Source organism: Sciurus vulgaris, assembly GCF_902686455.1.
Source record: "Sciurus vulgaris genome assembly, chromosome: 4".
Classification (NCBI taxonomy): Eukaryota; Metazoa; Chordata; class Mammalia; order Rodentia; family Sciuridae; genus Sciurus; species Sciurus vulgaris.
The window spans coordinates 142,902,690-142,922,384 of NC_136464.1; the positions used below are offsets into that span (position 1 = coordinate 142,902,690).

The following is a 19,695-nucleotide window of genomic DNA, read 5'->3' on the forward strand; positions in this document are numbered from 1 at the left end:
ACATTGAACAAGTTCCTTTGGAAAGAGTTTTCCCCTGGGGTCCAATTTAATATTTTTCTCATTGAACTGTTTTGCCCCTACTAGAACCACATCTACACCAGAACATCTCATGGCCCAGCATATAGAATTGCAAATGGCAAACTCCAGGCACAATAATAAAAACTCATGTATGGCAGGAGAAATTCATGGCCTATAGTTTCTCAAAAAACAAACTGAATATCCTATTAGTTAAAAACATGCCCCTGCAATAGTCCAAGATCTATTTTGGACTGCTGACTTACACATGGGTTGGTTGTGTATTATTGCTGCCATGACCAAGGGATGGACTTGGAGCAATTCAGTGGGTAAGTATAAACTAGCAGCATGACTTTTTAACTGATTTGCACAGTCCAAGTTTAACAAATCTCGTTTATTGAGGTGGCTCTCCTGGCAGCTAAATTTTTTTCAGTAGAAGGTGTATAACCCTTTTACTTCTTTATGTTGAACAATTCAAGGACTTCTTGCAGTAGTGGAATATTAAATGTTTCCAAAAATATCAAGTTGCACCCTTAGTTCTTATGGGCAAAGTCTCTAGAAACATATGCTAATTGCCACAAAGCTGGAATTCTTTTGTGGGGATAGATTTGTGCCCATTAGTGGGCTGTTAACTGTATACTTCTACCATAAGATCAAGGGGCATGCAGTAGTGACCTACTAGTTGTAAATCACCAATCACTAAGATATGATACTGATTAATTCAAATCCACCTGGGTTTAGTTCCATTTTATTGAGTATACAGACTGCCAGCTGAGGTCACTCCCCTTTACATGTGGGCATGCATGTGTATACTCAAAGGATATACATGTATATCCTTTTTTTTTTCAATTGAGGTTCATTGCTGTTCTTCTTGAAATCTCATGATTATCATTACCTATTCTTTTTGTAGAGAATTACTGAATACCACTGCAGTTCAGAATGGTAACACAATACAAATCTAGCAATTTAACTAAATTTTAAGAAAAATTTCTAATGATTCAAATGAGTCATTCACACACCTTTTGCTTAAGTAGATGTAATATAATAACAGGCACACAATTGTATTATGACATTTCACGAGCCATGTGCTGCCTGTGAACGTGTTTTTTGGAGCCTGTGTTAACTAGGCTTTCTTCCCCATTACTGAAATCCAACAGTTGTCATTCATTTTGCTCAATTTGGAGCAGGTAACCCGGTGGACTGCTTCCTCCTTCCTAGAACACTTTCTCATCTGACCTCCAGAGCCTTCCTTTGGTTCTCATCACATGACCAGTTCTTTCTTTATCACCTTTGCTGGGTCCCCATCACGCCCACCAATCTCTGTTGGAGGGCTGAGTCTCTCCTCACTCTAAGGGATCTTATTCAGTGCTTTCCCCCCTTGCCCATATTGAGCCTTCCAGCTTCAACATCTCTACTGTTTCCAGACCCCACCCCCAGTTGCCCACCTGAACTCACCTGAATAAAGAAATCAGCATCTCAGTCTTAACCTGCTCAAAACGAAACTCAAATTCTTTGTAGTCTTCCCATCTCAATGTTGAACTATTTCTTCTGGATGCTCAGGCCAAAATACTGGGCATTAACCTTAAGTTCATACCCTCACCTCTCACCTAACACATCAGCCCAGATTACCATCTCTACCTTCATTTCCGACCATCTCTACTACTATCATCTCTTGCCTAGAAACATGGCATTACACACCTAATTGCTCTATACTTTTTACCCTGCTACCCAGGAACCAAAGTGATCCTTTGAAAATCTAAGTCTCATCATGTAACTCTTCTGTTCAAAGCACTCTTGTGGTTTTCCTGCATGATGTGGTCTTCCTCCACATGCAGTCATACTTCTGTACCTCAACTCTTTCCTTCTGCCTTCATGGGTCAGCACAGTGGCCATCTTGTTCCCAGAACACATTAAGCACATTCCAGACTGTGAATGTGTTCTTTTGGCCTGGATGGTCTGATCACCTGCTCCCCCATACCATCGTGACCTTCTTTACATTATAAAGTCCTTCTCAGACACTATAAAAATCCTTTCTCTACTCATTCTCCACACATGCAACAAAACCTTTGGCCCACAGGCTATTAAAAATATGCTTGTATCAAACATCAAACAAAATGACTTGTACCTCTGACATACAGGAAGTGACGTATCACTTATTCTTCTCAGAATGTCTTGACTCTAGGATAACCAAAGACCCCAAATAAGGGACCATATTTAAACAACTACCTGGACTTTTCAAAAAGTTTTATCACAAATTCCTGATTGGTCACTTGTGGAATACTAATACAAAGCAATGTACAAACCTGGGTGAGGGATATACCTATAAAGAAAATTAAAAGGGACAACTGGGGAAATAGGGACTTCAAAAATTTCAAAATATTGGGGCGAGGGAACCATGTTCCCCTCCCCAACAGTCTTTACTAGTCCACATTCACCTTCCCAGGGCCAGCTCACCTATCAGATTTCAGCTTAAGTGTTACCTCAAAGCCCTGCCCCTAAGTCAGATTGTCCTGGTTTTTAACAGAATTGATCACTGCCTAAGCACTTTCTCCTTAGCAGTTTCACACAGTAACCACCTACATAGGGGTGGTACTTTTTCCTTTGCTTTCATGTCAGAGCCAGAATGCTTAAAATTGACAGCAAAGTCCAGTATTCAGGTCTGCTTTCTATCACCAGGGGGCACTATTAACTTCATTATTGGCCTTAAATTCAGGCCCACACTATCTTTGAAGTTACTAGGGCAAATTCCACATTGCTTGATCACTGGACTCACATGTCCAAATGGACTAAATTAAGTCACTGACCTTTGATGTTGAAGCTTTTAAAGGTACAATAAACCAAGTGAAACATTGCATTTATGTTAATACAAAAATTTAGATTCTTACCTCATGTGGACAAGGTCATTCCCAAATTAGATTTTCCTATTCAGTCTTGGTTGCCATAAAGTGCAAGGCTTTTTTTTTCACCTAAAGTGAAAATCTTAGCAGCAGATTTAACTGCTCTAGGTCAGGCAAATGCATATTCTTACCAATTTCAAAGCTCATGGCTTTTTCAGATGTATTTTTCCTCTGCCCACCAGCTACGCCACATTCCATTTAAAAATTTTTAGTTGAACGCAAATACCTTTATTTTTATGTGGTACTGAAGATGGAACCCAGTGACTCACATGTGCTCTACGACTAAGCCAGAACTCCAGCCCTCCACCTCTTTTAAAGCAGGGATTGGTGAGCTTCATAAAGGGACCTATTATAAGGACTTACAAGGTCCAACCATCCCATTCAACTCTGCTTTTGCCATTTTAAAAGGAACAGATGAAGGGTGGGGTTGTGGCTCAATGGTAGAACACTTGCCAGGCATGTGTAAAGCACTGGGTTCAATTCTCTCCTCCACACATAAAGGTCCATTGACAACTAAAAATATATTTATACACATAGATTGAAAAAAAAAAAAGCCAGTTGAACCATACATTGAGTGCCCCAACAAATTGGACACAAATTCAATTTCATATCCCATATTTTAACCCCACCCCCAACCATTTAAAGATACAACCACCACCTGGAGTTGTACAGGTGGCAGGATGGGCCCAATTGCCAACCCCTGTTCTAGTTAACAGGGAATTGGTGGTTCTTTCCAGGTGACTTGATTCTACTTAGGTTAAAATAAGCTCAGACAATACATTGCTTCCAACTGAGTTAGTCTCTTTTTATTCTTTTGGTAATCTCTTCCAGGGTTAACTACTTCCGTTGTAGGTGATGCAGTGTGTAGGGTTCCACACTTCAAATGTTGGCACTGCTATGAGCATGTCTTTCCCTTTATTACAAGTCAGAATTAAAACTTTGATTCTTGTTTTTTTATATTCCAGTTGCAGAAGTAGTTTTCACTGCAGGAATTTTCTGAAGACAGTCAGCTTTCTAATGGTGGCCTACAATCAGGCTCTAGCTTCTCCAGGAACACTACAGGTTGGATTTAGTTTAAACATGTATTAAACTAAGAGAACTTCTCTCAAGTGAGTTTAAATGCACTTTATTTTTAGACAACCTACATGACATGTTTTCTTAAAAAACAATGCCTCCACTCCAAATAAATCACGGTCAAAATAAATGTGCTCAAGATGGTATCAGTTCCATTTGTCTTAAGTCCTGGTGTTGTGTGGATGACAAGCAGCAGCCAGTTATGATGACAGATGATAAATCCAAAGCAACTGCCAAATTTGTTACTGTAAAAATAAAGTAAGGTCACGTTAACACCTTTTCCAAATACTCAACTTTTCGAACCTACAGATGTATTCCCCAATTCAATCTGGACTGCCACAAAGACAGACAGAAAGCGCAGGGATTACTTTCTTTTGCATCCTAGTGCAAACCAAAAGAACAACAGCAAATTGTTCAAGGTCTATCAGTGGATGCAGATCATCTTTACCCAATCAGGGGTAGCTCATTTTCCAGAAAAATCCTATTCTGCATCAAGTTCCACTTGCAGCTATACCACCCAAAAGCTCAGATACCCTATGAATGACCAACCACCTTGAGTGATCATCTTCTACTGTCCCTATTTTTAGGCCACTACTGCCATTAATTTTGCTCAGTACAGCTGTTAAGGTAGGACAATGAATGTCTTCGTTTCTGTATAAGCCTCCTGTAGCAAGTTCCTTAACAAAGCAAATATTCACTTATTCTTACTAAAACTTTTAATTTTTCTAAAGCAATTTTCTAATCAGTTTAGCAGTCAGTTCTAGCTACTTACTAGAATATACTATCTTAGACTTTCAACCATCAGTTGCTAATCATCAGTAAACCAAAGTGAAAAAGAATCTAACACTCATGCACGTGTGGCAAAATCGGAGAAACTGAAGTCATATCTAATGGGGAAGATCAATAAGGTAGTCTCTGATCTCCAATTCAGTATTTAAACTGCTTTTATAACTTTCTGTAGATAACCAAGACTCTAGGCCTTTAAATACCTCAAGAGTCTATTTCATGTGAATACAATCCTCTTCAGATCCCCAAAGAGAAATACACTAGATCCCATGTTTTAAAATCCTGCTGTAGAATCCATTCTATTTCAAGAAACCAAGACTCATATCTAAAATATCTCCATTTTCACATTACTGATGTCAACCCACTTTCTCATACTTACACATTTTTCCATTTCTAAACCATCCTTAAAGAAAATCATATATGGGGTCACACCATCCTCACGGTAGTCCAGGAGAGCGACCATGCCATCTGGATTCATGTTTTCACCAATAAAGAACTTGGGAAACAAATATCCAGAATTAGACCACTGTATGAAAATATGTATGTGTCATATCAAAGAAAACCTGTTACACCACAAAAATCAAGGAATTCCAGTAAGTAAAAACTCTGATGCCTAAAAGCAGTGCTCATTACTCACAAACATCAGTTCACCTGATTAAAGCACTAATAATGACCAAAATAATAGTGCAGAGCAATCCTGGAACACTTCAGGCTTTCTAGGAACTGTTACTTTATTAAGCCCACATACAGAATTCCAAGCTAGCCTGCACACTCAGTAGTCCAGCATTAGGCTGACAATGATTAAAGCACACCATATGGGGTGTAACCAAGATATCACAGAAATTAAAAAATTAAAGAGCTAGTTTGTGATGTGTATTGTTTTAAAATTACATCTTAGATACAAAGGTAAGTCACTGAAGTTTTCCAACAACAGGTTGAACAAGCTCAGATGCATCCAAAAGCTAGTGGCATAAGACACTGGAATTGTAAATACAAAGTCAGTCTATTTAGGAGGGGGAAGAACTGAAAAATGTTTAGCAGGTGAGTTTTGTTTTCTAGTCACAAGATTGAAAACCTCAACTTGTTTTTGCAGCTAAAATCATACTCTTTTGATCAAAAAAAGAGAAAGTATTTACCTGGTAGTTTTTGAAATTAGCAAGGATGTGCTTGATTTGTTCTGCAGCCCCTGTCATAAAAGGTTTTACTCTCTCTGGTCTCTGTTCTTCAAGTTTGCCTTTGATTCTAAAACAGTACATTAAGCAGTTGTTAAAAGTATTGAATTCTGAACAGTAAGTTTTTTTTTTTTTTTTTTTTTTTTGTGGTGCTGGGGATCTAACCCAGGGCCTTGTGCTACCAACTGAGCTATCTCCCCAGCCCTCAATAAAAGTTTTTTAAAGTAAAAAGTCCAAGGAACAAATAATTCTGCAACATTGGGCCTAACTTTCAATAAGCAAAATAACAGAGCATAATTAAGATATTACTACTTTACAGAAAAAAATCTTTCAAGAAATGTTTACAATTCCCTATACATTAACTATTTTCAATATATTATTCTAAGAAGTTAAGACCAGACTGCATGCTTAAGTAGGCTCACATTAAGTTACTGAAAAGCAACCACCCTTGTCAGTGAGCTTATCAACACAAACTTTCACAGGCATATCTACTGCTAAAGAACTAAAGTTGGCCAACCCTTAAGTCCTCAAAGATCCTAGACATTGGGTGTTGTGAAGATAACTTACGATTTCATGTAATCTTTGATGTACTTCTTGTATGCTTCTTTTGTGAAGCTGGTTTCCTGCAAGTGATGGTTCATGACAATGTCAACACCAGTGATTACTGTGCTTTCGGTACCTTCGCCCTCGGGTCCTTCAGCGGAGGCATTTCCACCAATGAGCGAGTCATCAATGTTACCCTCTGTCCTACTGACCATCTGCATAAAAATTAAGTAGTTTCGTTACAAAAAGGAAAAAAAAAAAATCCAGAATAACTTCTATGCCAGCAGTTTATGCTTTCTCACCAAACACTCTTAATTCCTTAATTCTTGTTGGAAACCACCAAAGCACCGTTTTGGGGAAAAAATACGTATATGTCAGTTCCCGAAATGTTTTAACAACAGGAACTAATTGTTTACCAGAACGAAAATGGGTTCACTACCACCATGTGGAAAGAAGGCTTTCCAGTTGTGGGCTCCCGGGTCGCCACAGGTTAAGTGAAGATAGCGCAAACGTTTAGGAGTCTGGGGCTCCCAAATCAGAGGCAACTTGTACCGGACCGCCCGGAAGGAGGATGGGCGCCGAGGCGGCGGACCTATTTCCAGGCTCAGCTCCGCCTCCACTTTTCTAGAAAAACCCGAGCCCGGAAAGAGCCGACTCCTCCGCCAGGAGGGGGCGGAGAGGATTGCACAACCTCGGGCGGGGGAGTCGCGGAAACCCGAGCCCGCCCGCCAGGCTGCCTCCCCCGCGAGGCCGCCCGACGAACTCACCTTGCCCTCCACCTCCAGGCAAAGCCCGTCCGCGATCTCCCGGATCTTGTAAATGTCGGAGAACATCTCATCATCTGCTCGGGGACAGAGAACCACTCGTCACGGTGCGCCGGCACCGAGGCCTGGAGCCGGCTCCGCCATTTCCCGCGCCGGGCGGGCGCACGAGGCCCCCGCCCCGCCCCAGCGCTCGGGACCCGGGCGCTTGTCCCCGGCACCGACCCTTCCTCGCCCCCGGAAAAGTGGCCGGCGTCCCTGGACCCAGGTCGGCGGCGGCGTCCGCCTTCCGCTCTCCCACCCGCATCCCAGTTCCGCGTGGGGCAGCAGGGGTAGTGCAGTCAGTACTCACGGCTGATGAGGTCCCGGTAGATAATCATGATGGCGACTGGAGGGAGACGGCGGCGGCGCTAGCTTAGCAGGAGCCCGGAGCTCGGAGCGAGCGCGGTGCAGCCGGAGCGGCGCTCGGGGGGAGGGGGGAGCGGGCGGAAAAGGCCGACTCAGCCGCTCCCCAACCTCATATAGAGGGCACGTCCCTCTACGTCATCGCCCGCTGCGCCTCCGGAAGCGCCGCAAGCGGTGACGTGGCACGCAGAGCCACACGAGGGCGGAGCCACGACGCGATCGGAGGGAGGGGAGAGGAGCATCCGGGGACTTGGCGCAGACACACTATCGCGTTGGGCTGAGTGCGTGTGGCGTGGCGGGAGGATCGCGCGATGAAGGGGAGTTGGAAGGGCTGAACGGCGCTCCCCGGCCCGGGGTGAGGCCGAGCTGGGAAGGCAGGGCGTGGCAGCATTACCCCGCGGGGCCGCCCCTGGAGGTGCTGGTCCTGGGTGGGGCTTAGATGACGTCTCAAGCTTCCGCCCCACGCCTAGCGCAGCGCGCGTCCTCCCCCCGCACCCACCCCGCCACTATCTGGGAGCAAAAGTGTCAGCAGATGTAGGGGGATTACTGGTACGGAGGGTGGAGACCTTGAAGCCTAAAGGGAACGACCGCGCTGTCTGCTAGGTTGAGGGCCGGGCTCTGGGCTCCTGTCAGGCTCCTCACACCTCCGAGACCCTCAGAGAAGTTTTCAGCAGCTTTGCAGCTGGACTTCTCCATGTCTTTGTGGGGTTGAGCTGAGTCCAGTGTGGGATCTGGGCAGGCTGTCCAGCCCAGCCTCTGGGGAAGAGAGGCGGGCGCTGGGTCTGTGGCTAAGGGACCTGGGGAGGAAGGAAGGTGTCATAGGCGTTTTACAAGTCTTTCCCATCCCTCATTTGGTCCCGTATTTGAAAATTTTTCATCTGTCTGTGGCAGACAGCTCAAGACCTCTTTCCAGTTTTGCACCTGGGCTTGAATTACGTGCTTTGTTTGGAAAAGGGGATCTGTTGTCATATCAAGATGAAATGTAAATTTTATCCCTGGTGCTACAAAGTTACCAAACAAAAATAGGGAAATTCCCACTTGCCCACGTGTTACTTGAAGGACTTTAGAGCTAATTAGTAAGTACAAAAACAAAACAAAAAACACCCCTTTTTAGGGATGGTCTTTAAGGCAGTGGTGTATGCCAGGATGAAATCTGAGGGCTTATTACATTCCCCCAATATTTTTGTGCTCTACTGTAATTCCTGGCACTGGAATTTCCACGGAGGTTCCAACTGTGAAAAGGTTAGATCCAGATCTACCCTACCCTCCTAGAAATTTTCATTCTGGTGAGTCAAAGAAGCAGGCAATTATTATATATCAACAAATTTTCATAAACCAACAAAAAATTTCATCAGAATAAGAGCAAGCCGGTGAAAGAACAGGACAAAGGACAGTATTGGGATGTTGAAGTCAAAGTGACAAACACTTAAGAAGTGGAATCCTTGTCCAGCGCGTGGCTCACGCCGGTGATCCCAGCAGCTGGGGAGGCTGAGGGAGCTGGATTGCAAATTCAAGGCCAGTTTCAGCAGTTTAGTGACTTAGCAACATTATGAGACCCTGTTTAAAAAAAAAAAAAAAAAAAAAAAAAAGCTGGAGATGTAGCTCAATGCGAAAGCACATCTGGGTTCAACCCCTCAGTATACTCCCCAATAAGAATATTCCACGCATATTGTTTTCATCAGCTTTAACAGTCACATTATTCAAAATATTCCCACTCACTTATACAGAGCCCTTTTAAGGCCTTTTAACATTACTCTCTCCAGCTCTATATCCAAAGAAAAACATTTTTAAAACTTACATAAAAACAGTGAAAAAGAGTGTTGAGGAGACCAAGGCACCCTAAGTTGAAATCTTAACTATCTGTTACTAGGTCTGTGACCTTGGGAAAGTCAGCTTCCCTTGAACCCTAGTATAAAAGGGAGTTTTAAAAAATTGAAAGAAGAAGAAAATGCCTAGTATTCTCAACTGGTGAATAATAAATGTTGGTAGAATTTGGATGTGTAGTTCTTCCCAATATTTAACACTTCTTAATTTTTTCCTGAAACTATTCCATTAATTCTATGGTATTTGGAAACATTTGGGGACTTAGTTAATACATATTGTATTATAATGGATTGCTGATCTACTTGTTGATTGCAGATAGCTGATTAACTTGTATTTTTATGATTTTCTATCTCAGGTTCATATTTGATAGTTCATGGCAATTCTGTGATTACATATTCTAAAAAAAGAAGGCCTCAGGAATCAGATTCGAATTTTGGGATATTTTATAAATATGGTCCTGTGGTCTAAAAAATCCATACTGTGGGTTGAAAATGCCTACTTAAGAGCACCAGGAATACATCTGATTAGGGTAAAATTAATTACTTATTGTAAGCTGCTGACAAAATGGCAAGCACTTGGCCTTTATCTAAACTGAATAGTTTTCATTTTGGTATCATGAAATTTTTTTTTTTTTTTTTTTTTTTTGGTACTGAGGACTAAACCCAGGGTCACTTAATCACTGAGCCGCATCCTCAGCCCTTATTTGTATTTTATTTGGAGATAGGATCTTGCTGAGTTGATATCTCCTGAGGCTGGCTTTGAATTTGCAATCCTCCTGTCTCAGCCTCCTGAGCCTCTGAGATTACTGGCGTGGGCCACTGTGTCTGCCCTAATTTTTTTTTTTTTGACAGTACTCTTCCTTAACAATAATTTAATGAGTGATTTCTAACAAAATCTAAGACTGTCCTAAATTTTACAATTGATAATGTTTTGGCATCTCTTGCAGGTAAGGAAATTTCAAAGAGAATGTCTTCTGGTCTCTTCATACAAGTCCTCATATGAGAAAAGCACCTTAGAAGGACTCCTCATTTTATCAAGGATTGACTCCTATGGTTTAAACACATACGTGTTTATTTTCATGTAGAAGAAATTCAAGAGTATAGTATCTCCATGGGCATCAGGGACCCAGCCTTTTCCTTTCTTCTCCACTGTCCACATGGTATATGACAGATGCTGGAACTCCAGCCATCGGATTATTCTTGCAGGCATCCACAAGAGGGGAAGGACAAAAGAAGTGTGTTCCAGTTGTGTGTCCCTTTTGAAGAGCTCTTCTAGGAGTCCCACTGAGCAATTTCATGGAGACATGTAGTTGCAAGGAGGACAGCAAATTCTAATTTTCTCACTCATTATCACTGACTTATTGCTATCCTAAATAAAATCAGGATTTTTACCTCAAGGAAGAACATAGGTAGCTGGTAGTTCCTGCTGTGACCATAGCCGCAACGGTGTCTGGTTCTGGTTCTCAGCTTATTTTTACCAAACTTCTAAGAGATTAATTTGCAAATCAGAATGCCACTAATTTAGAATGAGAAATTCGTAGCTGTAGTATGGAAAGTAAGTTATCCAGAATGTGGTTTGATTAATATGGAATTAGGCAGAGGGATTCAGGATGCAATATATAATCGTTGTTTTTTTTTTTTTAGTTGTCTACAAACCTTTATTTTATCTTTTTTTTTTTTGTTTATTTATTTATATGCAGCAGTGAGAAACAAACCCAGTGCCTCATACATGCTAGGCAAGTACTCCACCACTAAGCCACAACCCCAGCCCCACAATATATAATTATGACAGGTGATTAGGAATGAACCAGCAAACTATTCCATTCCTAGTGCACATTCTGAACCCTCTCACTCTGAGATGGTGAATGAATTCTAATTGCTCTTTTTTTTTTTTTTTTTTTTGATACTATATACTGTCAGCAAATCATTACTTTAGTCAAGTTATAAGGTAGTTCTCTTCCTAGAAATGTTCTGTATCTGTTCTGTCCAATACAGTAGCCACTAGCCCCATGTGGCTATAGGGCACTTTATCCCTGGCTAATCTGACTATGGAAATGAATGTTTATTTTTGCTTAAATTTAATTAATTTAAATTTAGATACTCCTGTCTAATAGCTGTATTGGACAACAGAGCTCTGTAATATAAAATCTTTGAAATTAGGGACTTTGTTCTGTTAACTACTGTGTAACTGAGTCAGGGCATGACTCAATGAGTGTTTTCTAACAAGTGAATGAAGAAAAGTTTTCTTCATCTCTCTTAATTATATTTAATCTAATTCCTTCTTAATTAATTGGATCTAGCTTATATCTGAAACCTGGTATCACAGAGCTTTTTAAATTGAATGTTGAGAAAACAATTTAGTGAGGAGTGAACAACTTTTGAAAAAGAAATAGAATAGTGAGCAGAGCTCTCTGAACCTCTTTTGGTTCTGAGAGTTGCCTGATTCATGAATCATTCTTTGCTAAAATAAACTGTTATATTAAAGAAAAGAAAGAAATAGAAAAGAAAGTGAATCACATGAAAAGGTGAATCACAGTAAAGGTGAGTATTATGTCATGAAACTTTTGTTTAAATTTATGTATGTATGTACTAGATCCCAAATACATTTCTCCTTGTGAATCTAGGTCAGAAATTTTGACTTAACTAAATTCCCTCTTTGAATATATTGTTTGGTGGCATTAACTATTCAGTTTCAGCAGATGATTTAAAAAATGCCCCCAGGATATAGTGAATTCTTATTTTTTATTCTCTAGCCCAGTTGGACAAGGTTGCCTGTTAAAACATGATTATGGTTTTGTTTTTGTCTTGTTACATTGTGGTCATAAAGTGGCCCTTGTCTGAGGCTGATTTTTTGTGAGATTGGTTACGTTCAACAAAGGATACCAAGGTCTGTCTGTGAGTGCCAGACCAACTTCTATGCATTGAGGCCTGAGTCTAGGTTTCCTTTCCTATAAGCAAACCATCAAGTATCCTAAGGAATATAATTTTCTTAGTGTCTTCAAATATAAAATGGTCATTAGACCTAAGATGCTCTAAAATTTGAATATTTCTTTTCACTTTGAAAAATATGAACTTTTCCCTGATTATACAGATAATACACACATTTTAGAATATTTTAAACCACAGAAAAACCACAGATAATTACTGTTGACATTTTAATATTCTTTCTTAATGTGTTTGTAGGGGATCACACAGATGTTAAAGCAGTTTCTCCATCAGATGACTTAAGCATTGGTCAGTTTTGTTTCACGCTTGCTCTAAGAGATTTGTGACAGGCCAATTCTGGTTGAGGCTATTTTTGGAAAATAGATTAGTTAAAGAATCCTTTTTATATTAGTTTTTAAAAAAATCTAGCCCTGTGTAGTGGCACATGCCTGTAGTTCCACCAATCCAGGAGGCTGAGGCAGGAGGATCACAAGTTCAAGGCTAGTCTCAGCAACTTAGTGAGTCCCTGGGCAACTTACTGAGATCTTGTCTCAAAATAAATAAATAAATAAAAGTGCTGGGGATGTAGCTCAGTGGTAGAGTGTGGGACGCCATCCTTATGTAGCAGAATCAGATGAGGTTGAGCAGTGGGATACAGAGGCCTGGCTTCCAGGAACTAGCAGTCACGGAAGTATGTGGCACTGTGTGGGAGTGATTCCTTGTCTAGTTTCCCTGAGAAAATGGCTCCCCTAACTCTACCCCATCCTGTTCATCACAGAAGCAGCTCCTCCCATTCTAGGCTCCTTTACCTGTGTGTCTATAAATAAAAGAGAGTTGGGCTACTCCAGGTTGTTGTTAGGGGCCAGAGCTGGTATGGCCAGACCCATCACGCCCCCTCTCATTTAAAAGGAGTATTGGATCTTGTGTGTTTATTGAGTAGATAAGTTTATGGGTAATTAATTTATTTATAGCCAGCATCCTCCTCTGGCAGTTAGCCCTTTCCTCATCCACACAGGATGTGACTGAGAGACCCCCATAGTAGAGCATCCCTTGGTTTAATCCCCAGTAACATGCCCCCAACCAAACAAAATCTAATAGATGATTAAGCTAATCAGTCAGCTGGATGGGTAACCCCATATCATTAACTATTTTTTTGTCTTGGTCCTAGGGATTGAACCTAGAGGGTTTTACATCTGAGCCACATCCCCAGTCCTTTTTATTTTTATTTTGAGATAGGGTTTCATTAAGTTGTCCAGGCTGACCTTGAACTTGCCTCCTTTTCCTGCCTTAGCCTTCTGAGTTGCTAGATTACAGGCATGCACCACTGCACCCAGCCATTAACTGTTCTTCTGAAATGCTATTTAAAATTATTATAAACATTCTAACAGATGAATGTACTATAATTTCTTTTTTTACATTTAAAAAATATCACAGCCAGGCATGGTGGCACATACCTGTAAACCCCGCTACTTGGGAGGTCGAGGCAGGAAGTTGCCAGTTTGAGGCCAGCTTCAGCTATTTGGCAAGACGTTTTTTCTTTTAAAAAAAATTTTTTTAGTTGTAAATGGACACAATATCTTTTTTTAAAATGTATTTATTTTTATATGGTGCTAAGGATTGAACCCCACACATGTGAGGCAGACACTCTACCACTGAACTACAACCCCAGCCCAAGATATTTTTTCAAAATAAAAAAATAAAAATAAAAGGATTGGGGATATGGCTCAGATATAAAGCCCCCCGGGTTCAATACCCAGTACCAAAATAAGTAAATAAATATCAGAAAATACAGAGACATTAAAGGAATTTTTATTTTTTGGTACTGGGGATTGAATCCAGGGGCCCTCTACCACTGAGCCACATATCAGACCTTTTTATTTTTTAAATTTTGAGACAGGTTCTCACTAAGTTGCTTAGGGTCTTATTAAGTTGCCAAGACTAGCTTTGAATTTGGGATCCTCCTGCCTCAGCCTCTTGAACTGCTAGGATTACAGGTATGCATCACTGCACCTGGTTAAGTTTTTAAAAGTAAGCATTCACATATCCACCAACTACAATGAACAACTGCTAACGTGTTTCATATTTGCTTCAAGGGTTTCCTTTTTTTTATGGGTATTATTATGACTAAAGTTGAGGTCTGCTTTCTCTCTTCTCATCCACAGGTTCATTCACTTCCCCACACACCTCTATTCAAATAAGACATATCCATGTCCAGCCAATTAAAAAGGGATCAACAGGGACTCCTTTCCTTAAAGGGCATCACCCAAAGTTGCACAAATCACTTATTATATCTTATTGCCATTCCCCATCTAGGCACAATGGTGCAAGCCTGTAATTCCAGCAACTCAAGAGACTGAGACAGGAGGATCATAAATTCAAGGTCAGCCTCAGCAACTTAGTAAGAGTCTGTCTCAAAATAAAATGAAAAAAAAAAAAGGGAGGGGGAGGCAGATCTGGTAAAATGTCCCTGGACTCAATCCCCAGTACCAAAAAATTAAAAAATTTAAAAAAAAAAAAGAAAAAAAGTTTTTAAATAATAAAATTCTATTCTCTGACAAAAGAAAACAAAATTATGATCTCTGAACTCCTCTTGGAAAACTATCCATCCCTTCCTTCCTTCCTTCCTTCCTTCTTTCCTTCCTTCCTTCCTTCCTCCCTCCCTCCCTCCCTCCCTCCCTCCCTCCCTCCCTCCTTCTTTCTTCCTTCCTTCATTTCTTTTCTTCCCTACCTCCCTTTCTTTTCTTCCCTCCCTCCCTCCCCTTCCTTCCTTCCTTCCTTCCTTCCTTCCTTCCTTCCTTCCTTCCTTCCTTCCTTCCTTCTTTCCTTTAGGTACTAGAGTTTAAACCCTGGGGCGCTTAACCACTGAGCCACATCCCCAGCCCTTTTCATTTTTTATTTTGAGATCGGGTTTCCCCAAGTTGCTTAGGGCCTTGCTAAATTGCTGAGACTGGCTTTGAACTTGTAATCCTCTGGCCTCAGTCTCCTGAGCTGCTGGGATTACAGGCATGCAGAGAACTCTATTTTCTTTTCTTTTTTCTGTGCTGGGGATCTAACCCGGGACCTGCAGCATGCTAGGCAAGTGCTCTACCACTGAGCTATTCTCAGCCCTCCCATTATTCATTTCTCCCTTTTTTCTTTGAAGCACCTATCATTAACCAACTACTGTTTCTATTATATTGTCTGTCTCCCCTCAAGACAATGTAAGTGCCATGGAAGTAGAGATTGTCTCTTTTTGCTCACAGATGTTTCCTCAGAACCTGGAACAGTGCCTAGGAGACAACCAATAAATAAGTGTTAAGTGAATGAACTTCAAACCAAGACTAATAATAATAAGTAATATTGGGTTAGATCGTATCCAGCACAATGGCACTATGAGGTAGTCACACTTGTGTAATCAGATTTTCCAAATTCCAGGCCTGGGAAAGTAGCTCAGGGGTAGTGCACTTGCTTAGCATGTATGAGGCCCTGGGTTCAATTCCCAGTAACTCCCAAAAGATTTTCCACATTCCTTTATGACCTACAACTCAAGTGTTCTTCAGTGCCATTGTCACAAGTAAAGATGTAAGAACAGCAGTTATTGCTAAGGAGATGTGTTTCTATAACATAGAGAACTCTTCCCTTGGAGCAGGAAAATTGCCCTAAGATACATTATTAAGTCAAAAAAGCAAGTCAACCTGTACAACATTCCTTTGATTAACTCACATAATAAAAACCAACATGTTGCCATAGATGTATGTATTTGCAAGACCAGGCATGAGTCTGGAAGGACATGCATCAACTGGTAACAGTGGCTAACTTTGGAAGGCAGCTGGGCTCAGAAAGAGTGAGTGGACAAGCGGAACTTTAGTGCTAATTGTATTGCCAGGATATTTACCCCAATAATGTTTTCACATTTAATTTCGAAAGCATTGTTTTCCTCACAAACACCAAACATTAAAGCATGTGGAAGTATATATATTATGTATAGACAAGTTAGAAGGAAAATGCCTGGAAGATACAAGAAGCATACACCTCCGAGTTTTTTGACAACTTCAGAAGCACGGTGTATGTGTGTGTGTGTGTGTGTGTGTGTGTGTGTGTGTGTGTGTGTGTTCACGCATATGTGCACACACACTCATGTGCAGGTGAGTAGTATGATTCTGATTTAAAAATTTGACCCACAAATTTTTTGCTGCCAAGGGCAACAAGAACTTCTTAGGGAGTAATGAAAAAGGGGATGGATAAATGCTTGTCAACTCACTGCAGGAGGAAGATAGCTTATCTTCTACTTTCCACTCTTTCAACTAAAGAGCACACTGGAATGGGAATTAGAGATAACATAATTTGGTGAGTTCATGAATTCTTTTTATTAGTCTATGCTTTGGTTAAAAATTATTGGTAGCAGCTTTTAGAGTTCTGTGTAGCTAGTCTCCTTCAAATATTAAAGAATTGGTGCAAACCAAACTGCAAATCAGACAGGAAGATAAGACCAGGAGTAAGGATGGTGACAAACTAGGTGTCACCAAGTTCTACACAATCAGGAGAGGTGGGCACTTAAAACAATCAAAACAAAAGAAGGATTAAGCCATAAAATTCACCGTCATTTCTGAGTAAAAATATAATTCTAGGAAACACTCTCTTTTTGGTGTCTGATAAGGAGATATACAAGGTTTTCCCCAATGGCCCTCAGCATGATTATTCTCAGCAAAATCCCTATAGAAGCCAGGCAAGATGGCACACACCTGTAATCCCATCAGCTTGGAGGCTGAGGCAGGGAGATGAAAAGTTCAAGGCCATTCTCCAAGACTTAAAGACCCTGTCCTGAAATTAAATAAATAAATAAAAAAGGCTGAGGAGGTGGTCATAGAGTGTCCCTGGGTTTGATCTCCAGTACTGCTGTCAAAACACAAAAACAACAAAAAAGCCCTACAGAAAATTCAGTAATGGGTTTCAGATGGCTTATTTCTTATCATTTCCTTCGTTGTAGGCCTAACTTACAAGTTTAATTCTATAAAAATAATTCTATTAGGTAGAAAAAAGGATCCTGCATCACATTTCTCTGAAGTCTGGATTGATCCAAAGATAAAATTATTTTGTGATCTCGATAGACAGAATATTATTTCAGCAGTTGACCCCAAGTACTCTTTCCTTAATGTAGATGTCCTGTCTCCATGATATCCAGAGAAGGTTGGCACATGTCCTCTGAGGAGATCCAAAACCTTCCCCCAGGTTTCTATGATGTTCATATTCTCATGTCACTAACACAAGAAGGTGGAGAGAAAGGGAGCATTTTATCATCATCATCATCATCATCATCATCATCATCATCATTTCAGTACCAGGGATTGAACCCAGGGGTGCTTAACCACTGAGCCACATCCCCGGCCCTTATAAATATTTTTATTTAGAGACAGGGTCTTGCTAAGTTGCTTAGAGCTTCACTAAATTGCTGAGGCTGACTTTGAACTTGCAACCCTCCAGTCTCAGCCTCCCAAACTGCCTGGATTACAGGTGTGCACCACTGTGCCTTGTGAAAGGGAGCATTTTATATCACAGCAGTACAGCTTCAGACTGAACTCTGGGTAATCCTGTTCTGAAAGTGTCATCAGTCACCCACCATGACTACTCAGTCTTACAACCTGTCACCAGAGAAGAGATACCACCAGAAGTTCCCAAGGGGGAGCTCAACACAGGATAAATGGGATCCTTGGCATACATGATGGAAAAGAATTTTAGCCCAACTGGGTACGGTGTTGCACCCCTGTAATCCCAGCAACTTGAGAGGCTGAGACAGGAGGATCACAAGTTCAAAGTCAGCCTTAGCAAAAGCAAGTCAAGCAACTCAAGTCGCTAAGCTAACCTGTCTTTAAATAAAATACAAAATAGGACTGGGGATGTGGCTCAGTGGTTAAGTGTCCCTGAGTTCAATCCCCAGTATCCGCCCCCCTCCAAAAAAAAATTTCAGCCCATGTCAGTAGAGGCACATAGATTTATTTAGGAAAGCAACAAATCCACATTCAAGAGGCAATGTGGGCCATCTGGAGAGTAAGAGACCCTTTTGGGGTTTTCAGGCTCTTTTAAAGGAAACTTGGTGAGGGGTGGACATAGGAAGGTATGTAAGGATCATATCTGGTTGTTCTCAGGATTCTTAGGCTGATGTGGTCTCTATTATCTGATCCAGAAGATAATGTTGAAAAGTTCTCTTTTTGAAGTCAGAGAAAGTATTTGGTGCCATACCTTAGGACATGTTGCACTGGGCTGCAAATTATATTCTTAAAATATCTGTCTTTACTTGATCTATTTATTGGTAGGCTAATTAACAGTGCACAAAGAAGTATCATAGGTGAGGGAATTTATGATGATTGAACCCACAGGTGATCTACCACTGATCTACATCCTCAGCCTTTTTTTATTTTTTATTTTGAGACTGGGTCTTGCTAAGTTGCTGAGACAGGCCTTGAATTTTCAATCCTCCTGCCTTAGCCTCCCTTCCTGAGTCACTGGGATTATAGGTGTTTGCCACAGTGCCCAGAAGAATATGTTTTTTGATCCCTTACAGGGTCTCTTTTTGATCCAGGTGTGGTGGCGCACGCCTATAATCCCAGCAATTTGGGAGGCCGAGTCAAAAGGATCAACAGTTCAAGGCCAGCCTTGGCAACTTAGTGAGATCCTGTTTCAAAATTAAAAAATAAAAGGGTGGAGGATGTAGCTCAGTGGCAAAACACTCCTGGGTTCAATTCCCAGTACAAAAAGAAAAAAAAAAATCAGTTTCCCCTTTTGAGGTTAGAGAAAGTATTTGGTGCCATACCTTAGGATATTTTGCACTGGGCTTGGGGGATAACTCTGTGGTAGAACACGTGCTTAGCATGCATGAGGCCCTGGGTTCAATCACCAGTACCAAAAAAGAAAGGAAATTTGACATGCCAAGTGAACTTAAACTGGATTGGGATAAGAATGCACGTGGGATGAAAGGGAGTTCACAGGTACCCATCCCTGGCTCTGTGGTCATGGAGGAGGCCTAGGATGACTCTATGGCATATGGTGGCAGTGGTGGGGGAGCGTGAGTACTATTATTTTGGAGCCAGATCCTCTCCAGGTGGCCACGAGCCTGGGGTGGGGAGAGTGTGAGAGTGAGGAGGCGCTTCTCTGTTGGGATCTGCGTTGGTGGTTTGGGGTCAGATCTGCAATGCTACTGATCCTTTTTTGACATCTGTTTGCATTTGCAGTTGCTCAGATGCCATGTCAGTTATCTTCCCATTACTGGAACAAACCCTGAGATAATCACCTTACGTGGAGAAAAAGTTTATTTTGGCTC

The 19,695-nt window shown here is 41.2% G+C and overlaps 1 protein-coding gene across 1 annotated transcript; it reads right to left on the bottom strand.

The window, feature by feature from the left end:
- Positions 1-4,022: 4,022 nt before the first annotated feature.
- On the bottom strand, positions 4,023-7,756 carry TPT1 (tumor protein, translationally-controlled 1). Its single transcript, XM_079137007.1, has 6 exons — positions 7,601-7,756; positions 7,255-7,328; positions 6,512-6,702; positions 5,909-6,014; positions 5,152-5,268; positions 4,023-4,231 (listed from the first exon to the last, which is right to left on the bottom strand). Exons 1-6 carry the CDS (start codon positions 7,626-7,628, stop codon positions 4,229-4,231), a joined length of 519 nt encoding a protein of 172 aa, XP_078993133.1. The 5' UTR covers positions 7,629-7,756; the 3' UTR covers positions 4,023-4,228.
- Positions 7,757-19,695: the final 11,939 nt, after the last annotated feature.